We start from the raw sequence: 13,842 nt of genomic DNA, 5'->3' as shown, positions 1-13,842 counted from the left end.
CTGCCGTAAGTCTCCACGTATATGTGCGTGTCAGTGTTTTCAACGTTTGATAAAACACCGTTCCCGCGTAATCGCCTTGATACCGGCATTGACAAATATCGAGCGATGGTTAGCCTTGCTTTATAGGCTAGTAGAGAACAGTCGCACCCATCACACTGAATAAATGTGTTTACTTTTTGGTTTGGTTTCCAACAGGCTACAAGTAGTAAAGTAGTAGGCTTCGAGTACGGACAGCTTGTTCTTAGTTTTCGTTTAAGCCTTTCAATAAATATCACAAACGTATATTTCGCATTGTTCATCCTTTTAATCGTAAAGGGTCGCGGAAAATTTTAAGAGATTAAAGGGGTCGCAAGCAAAAAAGTTTGGGAAGCCTTGGCCTAGGCTATAGGTTACTTTTGTGACTGCTTGAATCAGCTGGACTGACAACCATAGATTTACAATATTTATAAAATTTACAACTCAAACCAAGAAGCACTTTAGGAGCAAAAAACTCTTCCAGAGATAGAAGTTTTTTTAATCAATCAGAGGAAAGTGATGAAAAGCAAAATTATTTAACTTTTAAAGTATTGCTTAGTGCTGAATTGAAACTTCAATAGGAAAATCAAATCAAAGTTTTTCTAGACTTCTGCTATATTTGGCATATTGGCCTATGTTTTTGTTGTAATTCTCTGAACCCAAAGTGAACTGAGTTTGAACGTGTTGGCAAGCGCAAGAGCCTCTCAATGGGCAATATCTTGTTTTGATTCTTAGCAATGACTTCAAGACTGCAACTCTAATTTTAGCAGAAAATCATCCGTTGTTTGTCAGAATATCTTTTCTTCCTCGTAGATCAGGGGTCGGCAACCTTTCTTCAGTCGCGGGCCAAAACAAAACTGCGCAGATGTCAACGGGCCGTACAAGTTTTCCATTTGCACTTCCGTTTTCTTTACTTTTCATAATATTGTTAAAATTGGCGTTCTTATCAGAGTATCTCCATATTTAGCTACTATAGGCTTATATAGATTAATATAAAGAAAATTAGTAACAATTGGTAACGAAAAACACCAAGTACTTTATTTATTGACAGCACAACATTAATGTGATATTTGATGTTGTTTCCTGCTAGAAAGTTTCTGAAGGTCAGGTGATAGGTTGGATGAGGCAAGAATCATAACATCTTGCAAGTGGTCATCAGTAAGTTGTGTTCTCAACTTGCCGTTAAATATACGGTTAATTGACTATTACTAACGCAACTCATGTAGCCTGCAACTAGCATGCAGTAAATAGGCTAATATAACCGGACTTCAAGGTGAAACTGCCAAGTACCTTGATGCTACCTTCTGCAAGCTTAAGATAAATTTTGCCCCAAACCTAGTTTACTATAACAAAGCGACCCGTGATCGATAGGTCGCGGGTACAAAGGCGCTTTGTGATAATTTCCTATGCTTGGTGGATTCTAACAAGCAGCAAATTCTTCAAAGACAAAAATCACTTGTTGAAAAAAACGGAAAAATGGAACTGGGAGTAAATTATAACTCTAAAAAATAAAGTAATTTAAAAGTCTGGACCGGCTGTCACTAAAAAGGCCAATTCCTGCTTCCTAAGCTACACATATTTCTAAATTATCAACCTTCAAACAAACTAATTCTTAAAACTTCAAATCTATCAAACTATCGGTCAGGCCTGCAACGTCGCTCTCTCTAAAATGCAGTTCGCAGAGAAAGAATATCAAGGAAATTCAAAATGGCGACAATGCCCTAACTAAGCATTGTTGCGGCATAAGTACACAGGCTACGTGATTACAAGTGAGCGTTACGGATAAATATGGAAAAGTAAAAATTGCGAAAGTTTTACATAACATTTAGTAATCTTAATTCTGTTATGTAAAACCAAATGGCAGCATAAAATAATGGGATGTTCGTTTTGGCCCGCCAACTACAATTTGCAAAAATGCTGCGGGCCGGATAATTTTGCTTGGCGGGCCGGATCCGGCCCGCGGGCCGTAGGTTGCCGACCCCTGTCGTAGATTCATTTACAGCCTCTTTATTTCAAAGCTATAGCCAAGGCTACCATATTAATCGTTCTTATTTCTAAGATCTGTCTTTATTTTTGCGTCCTTCTTTTATCTCATTTTCAGGTTCAGCCATAATGCCAGTATTTTGGTATTATTATTATAAGTGCCTGACTTGAAGAAATCTCGTTTGTTGATGACAGTTTATAGCGTACTTTAGTTGCATTATTTTCTTCAGTATCAACATGTAATTGATTCGTTCAGGTGTAAAAATTTGCTGCGTCAAAATTCAGATTTTATTGGAGAATTTGCAGCTGACCTACTGAGAACAGTCGATGAAGAGCTCACTAATGTTATCAGAGCGTGCTTTGAAGAATTTTACACCACCTCATTGAAATGCATTGATAGATGGTGCCAATTTAAAAAGCATCCAATATACACTAACTGCAACTTATTGAGAGTTCAAGCAATCAATACGAGAAAGTTTAAAAATTAGCAAAGCAAGGTGATCTCTGCCTTTTACCACCTTTGGGCAGTGGCGGCGACTCGGTCTAGATGTTTGGGCAGGTGTCGAGCAGCCACTGAATAGATTCGTCAAATCGTAAAAAAGTTTACGCAGACCACGCACACCATTTAGAGCATGGTAAATGGCGCAGTTGCAGATGGTGGGGTCTGCGGTTAAGAATCACATTATCTTTTGAAGGGCATGGCATTACGATAGCCTCTTCTAGCGCAAAAAGTGACCAAAACTAAATTTAAAATAAACAGCTGATTGTGGAATCTTTACGGTGCCTTCGGACTGAAAAAGCTTCTTTGGAAGCGTAATGTTGGCAGTTTTGCATGCCTGCACTTGTAAGTTAGTAGAGCCTTTAAAACATGTGCATCGTTTTGATCAAGATGCGAAGATTTGTAAGTATATTTTTGTGTGTTTTGATAACACTGGTCAACACAATTTTTTTGGCAGACAAACTTAGAGTATTTTTGGTGGTTTTGAAGGGCGCTGATTCCGAATATGGCCTTAGTTTTGCCGAATTGGCTCTAGTTTTGGAGATATCGCATAGGGTCATTTTGACAAAATCCCATATTTGAGCCTTATACGCTAGATCAAAAAAAAAAACAGTTTAACCATATTAGATATTTCAGAAATGCAATTTAATGGTCAATTGTGAACAATAAAGACAGTTTTAAGTTTAAATACAGCAACATCACGAAATTTTTAGGGATATTAGATTTTTCATACTTCAAAACTTGATGTTACCGATGTCATATACACAAAATACACAATCATATACAGTAGTGTAAGTACATAAAACACTAAAAAATGTTGCATTAAATCAGTCAATCAACCTTGTATGATAAAATTTAGATAAAAGGAACCACATTATCTTTTTCATTGTAAATTGAAAACAATGGTAGGTTATGAAATACAATCAGATTAAAACTATTAGCTAATTTGCGCCAAAAAAGCCTCTTGTAAGATTTTCGCTTGTGAGAAACTTTGGGGCAGTTTCTCAACAGGTTCCAGCAATAGTCTGCCATCATGTGCTCATTCCATCTTCCCTGATATCTTTCTTCCATTGTCTTGATGTCTTGGTGGAACCTTTCCCCCTGCTCCTCACTGTAATTACCAAGATTGTCAGGAAATCTGTCAAGGTGGCTGAATAGGAAGTGAACTTTAATGCTCAGGTTAGCTCCAAGTTTTCCAAATGCAGATAACATCTTCCGAACTAATTCTCTGTAATTAGGTGCTTTGTGATTTCCCAAGAAGTTTTGTACTACATCCTTGAAGGAGTTCCATGCAGTGAGTTCATTGCTGTTCATGTGACTGGTGAAATCCGAATCTTTCATCAACTTTCGAATTTGAGCCCCATCAAAGACACCAGCTTTAAGCTTTTTATCGGAGAGTCCTGGAAATTGACTGCAAATGTACTTGAAGCAATTCCCCTCCTTGTTTAATGCTTTGACGAACTGCTTCTGAACCGAACCTTTCCGAACCCTAATTTGATGTGCAGAGAAGAAAATACAATTCTATCCCTGGGAACTAAAGGTTCATTGATTACATTGGCTGTCCCAACTTGAAGACTGGTGCGTTCTGGCCAGTTTTTCTTGCGCCAGTGCTGGGTTCTTGCCCTGCTGTCCCACAAACACAGGAAGTAAGGATACTTGGTATATCCACTTTGTTGTCCAATTAGAAAATTGATCATTTTTATGTCAACACAAATGAGCCACTTATGGGTATTGTAGTCAAGCTCTTCAAGGACAAGTTTGATGGCATCATACTCCTCTTTCATCTTGGTAGAATGTCCAATTAGTACAGGAGCACAATGTAGGACGGAATGTAGGACGTTAAAGTAATCTTTAAATTAGCTTTCGTTACTAGTTATTATGTTATATGAAACAAAATTGATAAGATTTACGTCCTTCTTGGTGAGATGTTTAGGGGGTAAATACAGGTAAATACACTAATTTGGGCTAATCTAGCGGTATAGGTATCTTCTAAACTAAAGTCAATCTGGCAAAACCAATGTCATATTCGTAATCAGCGACGTAGAAAATCCCAGAAAACACTCTTAAATGTCCTGCCAAAAAAACTTTTTCTCATTTTGTTGACCAGTGTAATCTATAGAATGTAGATAATGTTTTTGCCGGCTACGAAACGGAAACTGCGTCAATTGTTGCAGATAAATGTCAATTCCTTTTTTGTAATGATCTAAAATTTACAGACACGTATGCTGATATTCTGAACGTACACGTATAGCCTACGTCAATTCTGTCTACTTGTTTAACCTTGCATATGTTTTGTAGTGCATGTCGCACGCGACATGTCGCATGTATCGCATGACCTGAAAGAAACGAATAATAATGTGCCAAAATAATTGCAATCATCTCAAAAGAAAAACAGTCAACTTTTGTTTTTGAAACAAAATCTGAAAAAATTCAGCAAATGTCCATTCAGTTTGAAACGATTCGTTTGGAAGAACATGACCTACAGTCTTCTAGAATCTAGACCCTAACTGCAGACAAGCATACACCAGTCGTGCCTCACAAACTTAAAAAAAAACAATTTTAGATAGTATCTTTAACTTAGTCTTTCCTCCGGGTACATATTCCTGGCTACCCTGACGAATTCAGACTATAACCCATAAAGTGTTAAGCTATTGGTATTCTGTAAAGCAGTGGTTCTCAACCTTTTTGTCTTGGCGAACCCCTTTTGCTTCCTCGAAGCGGTTGAGGACCCCTAAAAAACATTATCTCAAATTTTCGTATATCGCGTGTCCTAATGGAATTAAATGTTTCATACGTTTCGAAGCGACACACAGAAGCATTTGCTGAACCCACGATGCACTAATGGCACACAGGATCAAATATCAATAATCTATATTCTGTTGATTGAATGTTTCCTATAAATTTTATCAAAAGTTAATATATTTTTTGCGACCGTTACAAAGAAATTCTCCCCTTTCATTTGCAATCAATAATTTGTTGAATTCACAGTCATAGCAAAACTGTGAGTGCTGATAGAAATGCAAAAGTCAGTCAGCAGTCTAAGTTAAGCATTGATCAACAATCCGCTGTCTCAAAAGAATAAACTTGAACATAGCTCAAAAGAATAAACTTGAACTTTAGGCTACATATGACTTTTTTGGTCAAATAACTTATTCTTTGTGCGATGTCCTTTAAAATTTTAAACGACGCACCATTGCGTTGCGACGTCCAGTTTGCGAATCACCGTAATACACAAATAAAGTACAACCAATTTTGAAATTTCGTAATTTATAAATTATGCTGGAAACTCGGAAACTTTCAGGGACCCCCTGAAATCGCTTTGCAGACCCCGTTTGAGAATCACTGCTGTATAGGACTCTTCAGAACAGGAATTAAAGCTAAGTTTGACATTGCTTGATTGTTAAAATAATTCTGATCGCCTGCCATAAGAAAAGATGAAAGTTCAAGTGTTTCTCGGCAGTCGAGTGTAGCAAAAACTCAGCCATAGACACGTGTTTCGCCCATGAGGCTGGGCTCATCAGTACAGCACCACACTATAGTTCTTGCCACATAGTTCTCAACCGCTGCTTTTGTCAGTGTGGAGGCTACACCGGTATGGTTAGCGAAACACAATGTTCGCTGTTCTATAGTAAGTAGTCAGGTAGTACTGACGCCAGGAAGCTCACTCCTTCTCAACGATGAAAGTTCAAGGTAATCAAGTATGTTTGTATTCACAGCATTGCGACAACAATTTCATAATTTTCACAGTGCAACATTTTTACAGCATTGGTTTGGACTGCTCCATAGAGGCTAGTGATTCTCAATTTGTGTGTCGCACAAGTTTTACAAGCTTGCTTTTGAATTTTTGTAAGCTTCAATTAACCTTTTGCACATTCATGACTTGTAAATCACACAAAGGTGAACAAGAGTTATTTGCGATAATGAATTTTCATTTCCGGTTGTCAAAAACATCTTCAAGAAAACGTAAAGTTGGCAGAAATGTGACCACACGAGGTGGTTTGTGATAGTTTTCAGCAATACACTTAATTCAAACTAAGTACGGTATGAAAATTGATTCTCAACAAAGCGTTGTAGGCTACAGTAATATACTGGACAAATTTGAAGCATTTGCAAAATTTGAAGTGCCTACAGAGATACACGTATTGTAGCCTACGGTATTCAGTCAATTTGAGATATTTTTGAAAACACTACATAACATTCATTGTGAGTGTAAACTGGTCCAAACAGTAATAACGTTTCAAGAGCGTCCACAAGTCTTTTTGAAGTACTGTTCGTAGCCTATGTCACAAGGCGCAAAAGATCGAGAAGCACTGCCATTGGAAAGGTTGGATACGATTGAGACATTTAAGCTTCACAAGCTCTTATAGTCAATAACACATCAAAAAGCACAGTTTGAAACAATCAACATATAACCACCATAAGCGTCAGACTGATGACTCCAATGACTTCCTTCAGCAAAGTATGAGTAGGTTTGATTTGAAGATCTGGTGGTTTACAAAGTTCTCGTTTTCAGCATTTTAACTGGAGTGCGCCGCCAAAGTGAGCGTTTTGATGGTGTCGCAGGCGTTATAGTAATGGCTGGACTTGTCAGCACAGTGTTAGTTTTTCCCGAATAAAAATCTGAAAATGAAAAAAAGAAAATAAGATAACGGCCATAGATATTGCGTGCTGCAATCAATTTATGATTTTTTGCCTGACATGCGACAAGCTTGTTTCTTTGCCATTCCAATAACGTTTTGCTTTCAAGCACGAACCAGTCACGCAATGCAAATTCAAATTTGTAAAATCACTCAGTAAAGAAATATATCACCCGATCGCTGGTATGACAGCGTCGGGAACAAACAAGACAGACAAAGGAATATGTTAATTATGCAATTGCGAGACCGCATGTAGGCTACATATTCTGTAAGTAATGATGCATGTATTAAATTGCGAGATCGTTTGTATAGGGCATAATTTATGTACTTGTAGTCTATATATATTTTTGTAGTGATATTGACTATGCCGTGTTACTTAACCAAGAACTGGCTCATATGGTCTGTTGTTGATATTGCTTGCAATATTCTTTACAGCCTATATTTGAGTTTGTAAAATTAAAGCCGCCACTCGTACGCACGCTAATGATAAGGTGCTGTGTTGCATGAAAAAAAAGTATTATGTATATTTTAAGCCCAAAATCAGGTGTGTTTATGTTTCTGTAAATTTCTCACCTTCATTGTTTTTTTGAATTTGAATTTTTTCGTTTATTAAAGTTCCCGGACTGTCTAACGCTTGCTGCCATGAATTGCATTCGGTGTCCATTGGTCCTCGGTAGTTCCAGTTTGAATCACAAATTTTTGCTACAAAAGAAACAAAAATGTGTTATCACTCAAACAATTGCAAACAATTCGACAAAAGCAAAAATTATAATAATTGCGTAAACAATGTAGGCTATTAAAAGTCTAACACGTTTAACTTGGTGAAAATTATTGCAAGAAATTTACCATTTTTGCCTCCGAGAATGACTGATCCAATTGTTTCTTTTCTTTGTCTGCTTTTGCCCTTGATCTCAAATACAATGTATTTTTCAGCAAGTTCTTCAGGTGTGAAGCCTTGGATTTTAAACTCATGCTGAAACCTAAAAGTAAAAAAACAATTAGATTTTGACATTTTAGAGCTGTGAATTTATTTTTTTGTTTATTGTGAATCGTGATAGCATGCTCGAATGGAATAATTATGATTAACTGCCAAGATTGTTGAATATCAAGTTCTCAAAAATTCAAAACTAAACGTGTTTACAAAAGATAGTTTCACTTCAACGTACCTCGAAGTTCCTCTAAAATTAACGTATGTGGCTCGGCTTTTCAGTGCTCTTCGCTTATTTTTGGATTGTGGGTAAAGTGTGCATTTGACTTTGCAAGATTCGTATTTTTTCGAGCTTTCCTTCATCCAGTTGAGCAGATATTTCCCCCTTGACACAGTGATCAACAGCTCAGATGATATTCTAGACTTTTTCCGCTTGTGGACCGGACTTATTTTAAAGATATCGCAATCACTGACGTCACTGCCGCTTGGTATTGAATCCCTGAAAAAAAAACGTATTTGATTACTGTTTGCATTTGAGCAGGTTTAAAAAGATAGCACCGATTTAGAATGGGGGAGCTCGTTCTAACAATTAGAGGAAAGGTTGACAACGCAGCCATTCAGTAGTATGTTACAGCAAGCATCAATCAGTTTTTTGGCCTGAATATTACAGGAGAAAGCTCCAGTTTGTTTTTTTTAATTACAAAAATTAAATAATAATTATCGTGTTGCGTGTTGTCAAAAAGTGTTTGAAATGTAAAATTAGCGACCAATAACTTAGCAGTCAACACTGCACAGATAAATTAAAGCTGTATTTACTTTTTGTTTTATTTGCTAAAGCAAATTTCTGAGTAATTGCAGAACAATATGTCACGAAGTTTCATTCAAAGTTTGGGCGAGACACAAGTCTCATTATTAACCATCCGCACGCAAGGGTCTCTTCGGTTTGGCTTAATTACATTCTTGAGCACATTTGCACGACAACCCTAAGTATCTAATGCATTTAAGCATACTGTGTGGCAAATTATTTCTGAAAACATTTTTATGGTAACGTGTGAAATAGCCTAATAATAACTCACTAATACTGCAAACCATGATAAAAATCATGGTTTAAACCTAAACGAATTGTCTTCCTTTAATTAGATGTTTTAACGCTTAATACTAAAATATACTCTGTTCATTTATTCTAAATTAGACAATTAGACATGCCATAGGCTACTTCTTAAATTTTGTCAAATTTTATCATACATTTTTTTATCAGTCGATGGTGCAACTGGTTTGAAGTAATCTCAGGTCACTACAAACGATAGACGTACAAAGAGACAGTGTAAAACCTGACATGGCAAATGCACAGAAAGAAGTATTGCGAACATTTGACTGGCTGTGGAACTATGTACAATCGCAGCTACAACTTAGGTTCGTCACAGAAGTCTATTTTGTTATTCAAGGTAAAAGACTTAATGGCTCCACATTTCTTACCTTCGAATAGAATTATGGTCACCGAAATTTTCTGCAAAAAAATCTTCTTTCACAATATTGTATTGAACTTGCACTTGTAGTTCCGGCGCCTATAAAATAAACAAAGTGTTAATCTATCTTTAAATTTTTTTCTCAGAAGATCTTGAATTTTTATTGATGCAGCCTAAAGTTAAGGTTATAGAAACTGTTTATAAAAAATTAACGGAAAGACAAATTTCCAGTTAAATTTCTCACCTTCTGTTTACGTTTTTCTTCTGCAATTTTCTTTTCGGTGATAATTTCATCTTCTCGTTTATAATATTTTGTCAAAAATGTGTCTTCGCGATGAATCCCAAATGATTCCAAAAATGTATTCTCTCTTTCTTTTTCTCTGCTTTCCCATTGTTCAGTATTCCTTCGCCTATAGTCTCTTGCCTTGTCTAGTAGAGTGGGTTCAGCAGGCAGACAATCAATGACAGACTTGTTGCATTCATTGAAAACTTCGTCGGTGACGTTCGATCTCATGTTGACGACTAAAGTTTGAAGTTTCTAAAGCTTTCTTTGTAACTGCAAACGCTTTGAGGCTAAACATGCGAATGAACAGTTTCGTGATTTGCAGAGAATTTTATAATGAGTTGGTGAATCTGCATGCAACAATTAAATACGAGATTCATTAATCACGATTGCCATTTGCAGCCGTGTGCATCATGTGACGTGACAGCTTACGCCGTGTTGCGAAAACACGGTCATCACAAGAAGCAGCACTGAGCTTGGGCAATAAAATTAAATTTGTCGAAAACGTGCTTGGGCAGCACTAGCTTCTTTTTCTTTTTTACCCAAGTAAACACACTTTAATAAACAATAATGAACAACGTAGTAAAGCATCTCTTAATAAGGTGATTGTATATGCTCATGAGCAAGGCTATTTTCACAACAAAAAATGCTGTATTCAATGATTATTTCCTCAGTCAACAAATGGAGGCAGGGACGTCCGCAAGAAGAAGGGGAGGCATTGGGCTATGCCCCCGTTTTACAGAAATGTTTCAGTAATTAAAAAAAATATAGTACCGTACGACATTTGATATATTTTGGATAGCATTGCCAAAGCAAATAACAATGTTGCTATAGTATAGAGCAGTGACGTTCGGCGGCTTAAACCGTTGGGAAAGCAACTTGGAAATATGCTGCAGCAAGGTAGTAGGCACGAAGGGCGTAACCGTCGGGCGAAGCCCGAAGGCGTGTTGCCGAAGGCAACACTTCCAGCGGGGGGTCTGGGGGGTCTCCCCCAGAAATTTTTGAAAAACACTTCCAATTTGGTGCGCTCTGAGAGCATTTCCAAAACAAATCAAAAATAAAAATCTGTCAAATTGTGCTTCGCCTATGTCGTGATCATACATCCATTTAATGTTTAGAAGTCATGAACAATCTTAATTTTAACGTTGCAGGACCAAAATCCTGTGTTAGACATGGAATAATAGTTGTCTAAATGTTTAATTCGTCATGAATGTTCATTCTCAGGTATTCAGTTAGGCCTACACTACAAAAACTAACACTTAGGCCTAAACATTACAACCGCAAGCAATTTGTACAAAAAGCTGGATAAGTTTGCCTCCTGCGTATAGAAGCTTAACGAACTAAATATTGCATCCGCACCTGAACGTTCATTGGCGAAGTAACGTTATATCAACGCTGTAAAAAGGGCAAAGGCATGACTATGAAAACTAGTAGGCTAAAGTACATGGCGAGGAGACATCAAAAAACAGCAACAAGCTTTTTGGCATTATGATGCTGTGCTGTGTACCGTGACGAGAGACCATTCTGACGAGTTAGTCTAGCCGCTCTAGCGAATGTACGCATTGACATCACTGGGTAAGCAACTCTAACCATAACACATCTGATTAGCTAAGCAGCTGGTGACGTTTTGCAAAACGAGTGAAGATTGGATAAAACGAAGGCATTTTTGGACATTTTTGAACCTGGGAAAGCAACTTTGATAGTTGCTTCCCTGGAGCTTCAGTGGTTGTTTCTGACAGAAGCGTTTGCGTTAATTGGCAGTTATAGGCAAGACATGCGGTTTGGTGAGGACTTAGACTACTCACAAGCATTACGAGTAATTCTAGTCACGAATACAGTAATTTTCAAGTTAAAATAGACGTGATAAAAATAATAAGAAGTTAAACCTAGAATTCAGTCATTATATTTTGCATAGTTTTCGCTCAGGTAAGCACTGCTTTCCTTGCTTTCCCTCACCGATCGTCACTGCTATAGAGTATAGACTAAGCATCTGCTAAATTCGTGGCTCAATGCCCCCAATCTTGTATGCCACTGAATGTAGGCTACATTTTACGTGACAAAAGTCTTCAGTTTATGTAGTTTACATGTCAGCCAACATCAGATGTTCAATTCAAACGGGATCGATTTGATGTATGGGGTATCATTGGCGACAACATTACATCAATAAGGCAAAACTTTCCAATTGATTGATAGATTAATTGATTAAATTTTTATCCTCGGACAGAAAAATCTTCTTTGAGAGCTTAATCCTGGCAGTTTCGCATACTTGTAGAAACTTTCAACTATTGCATAGTTACCGAGATTGACAAAGTGAAGTTTCTACTTGTTGAAGTGTTGTTACCTGGGAATTACTCCTTCCATAAGGCTGTTATAAACTTTTCTCTAGAAAGTTATTTTAGAGCTGACTCATGGTCATATTTTTCATTTAGAAATCGACGACGTTGAAAAGATGCAAAAAATAATATTCAAATCGTTCTCTGGTTGATGCAAGCCACTCTATTTAGCCTACTTTTTATTTATCACATCATCATGTATTCTGTTTTGTTGAAGAAGAGCGATGGCCAGAGGTAAGCAGAATCTGGTTGAAGGCAAGAATGGACGATGTTATCTGGAAGGATTATTGTGCTAACAAAAAAGTGTTCATCATCATCATCATCAGCCGGTCATGCCACTGCTGGCAGATGGCCTCCACATATGTTTCCACAACATTCTGTCTTTTGCTGTTCTCATCCAGGTGATGCCAATCTTTTCTTCTATGTCATCTCGCCATCTTCTTTTTGGTCTCCTTCTAGTTCTTCTTGCATATCTTGCTGGTGTCCATTCTGTGGTTATCTTGGCCCATCTGTTGTCTGTCATTCTTGCTACATGTCCCGCCCATTGTCACTTTAGGTTTGTTGCTGTTTCTATAACATCTTTGATACAAGTTTTGTTTCTGATGACTTTATTTTTAATCTTGTCTTTTTTATTATGTTTAATATTATTCTTTCCATGTTCCTTTGCGCTGCTGCCAGTTTTCTTGTTTGTTGTTTTGTGAGTGACCCTGTTTCTGCTCCGTATGTTAATGTATTCCTAAACAACTGCTCTACGAAAAACTAACTAACGGCAAACGTCATGTAGGTGGTCAAAGAAAACGCTTTAAGGACACTTTAAAAGCTTCCATGAAAGAATTCGCCATCGACGTAGATTCGTGGGAAGACTTAGCCGCAGAACGACCAACATGACGCAGTCTTATTTATAAAGGCGCAGAATCAGCTGAGAAACACCGTACGCTATCTGCTGTCAGAAAACGAGAACATCGCAAGGCCCGAGCCTCAAACAACCCTGGCCCTAGCCAACCATCCCTCCAATGTCCATCCTGCAGCAGAAGTTTCACCGCACAGATAGGCCTCATCAGCCATCTCCGCACTCATGTAGCCTACACTGACCAAAGTCAACACTAAAAAAAGAAAAAAGAAGCTTGATCTCAGTCTCATTGGCCATCTTCGGAAACGAAGGGCGAAGATCATCATCAATGTTGGCAATATTAGCCTACTGTGTCCATGATTTTTCGTTTTAGGTTAATTGGAATGTTTTTGCTCTTTAAAAAAGTGCTATATTGACCAAATCTTCTCCAGCCTGATGTTATCCTTTGGGTGATCTCAGTTTTGATGTCGTTTCCTGGTGTTATCATTTTCCCTAGATATTTGTATTGATCAACCTCATCTATCTTTTCTCCAACTATAAAAATACCCGTCCTTGGTTGTTTCCCTGCTATCTCGTTACACATTATTTTTGTCTTTTTCTTGTTCATCTTCATTCCATCTCGTTTCCCTTCTCGATTCAGTTCCTCAAGCAATTGTTGCACAGTACATTCTGACTGTGCAAAAAGGATGATGTCATCTGCATCTCTGAGATTGCTCAGCAGTAGTTCATTAATGACAAGTCCAGCTTTAGATTTCAGCCTCATCTCCAGCTTTCATTTCAGCCTCAAGTCCAGTTTCATCTTTTACAAGAAAGTGTTAAAGTTGAATAAAAGGAGAATGGCGGTAATA

The 13,842-nt window shown here is 37.5% G+C and overlaps 2 protein-coding genes across 2 annotated transcripts; both read right to left on the bottom strand.

The window, feature by feature from the left end:
- Positions 1–3,352: 3,352 nt before the first annotated feature.
- LOC145786146 (uncharacterized) lies at positions 3,353–4,281 on the bottom strand. The gene is made up of 2 exons (XM_082597797.1): positions 4,051–4,281; positions 3,353–3,964 (listed from the first exon to the last, which is right to left on the bottom strand). Exons 1-2 carry the CDS (start codon positions 4,279–4,281, stop codon positions 3,353–3,355), a joined length of 843 nt encoding a protein of 280 aa, XP_082453923.1.
- A 2,156-nt stretch (positions 4,282–6,437) lies between these two features.
- LOC145786145 (uncharacterized) lies at positions 6,438–10,042 on the bottom strand. Its single transcript, XM_082597796.1, has 6 exons — positions 9,773–10,042; positions 9,539–9,627; positions 8,301–8,561; positions 7,981–8,114; positions 7,708–7,836; positions 6,438–7,117 (listed from the first exon to the last, which is right to left on the bottom strand). Exons 1-6 carry the CDS (start codon positions 10,040–10,042, stop codon positions 6,990–6,992), a joined length of 1,011 nt encoding a protein of 336 aa, XP_082453922.1. The 3' UTR covers positions 6,438–6,989.
- Positions 10,043–13,842: the final 3,800 nt, after the last annotated feature.

This window comes from Aplidium turbinatum, chromosome 17 (genome assembly GCF_918807975.1).
Source record: "Aplidium turbinatum chromosome 17, kaAplTurb1.1, whole genome shotgun sequence".
Lineage (NCBI taxonomy): Eukaryota > Metazoa > Chordata > Ascidiacea > Aplousobranchia > Polyclinidae > Aplidium > Aplidium turbinatum.
Note: the sequence above shows the minus strand (reverse complement) of the source record. Positions and strands in the feature narration are given on the sequence as shown.

Bases quoted from the DNA above. Each gene is read 5' to 3' on its own strand.
- LOC145786146 (XM_082597797.1), bottom strand. From the start codon at position 4,281: ATGAAAGAGGAGTATGATGCCATCAAACTTGTCCTTGAAGAGCTTGAC. The intron at 3,965-4,050 runs GTAATCAATGAA...GGTTCGGTTCAG, and splicing joins TTCAAGTTGGGACAGCCAAT to AAGCAGTTCGTCAAAGCATT.
- LOC145786145 (XM_082597796.1), bottom strand. From the start codon at position 10,042: ATGAGATCGAACGTCACCGACGAAGTTTTCAATGAATGCAACAAGTCT. The intron at 9,628-9,772 runs GTGAGAAATTTA...TTTATTTTATAG, and splicing joins AAGAAAAACGTAAACAGAAG to GCGCCGGAACTACAAGTGCA. The intron at 8,562-9,538 runs GTAAGAAATGTG...TTTTTTTTTCAG, and splicing joins GACCATAATTCTATTCGAAG to GGATTCAATACCAAGCGGCA.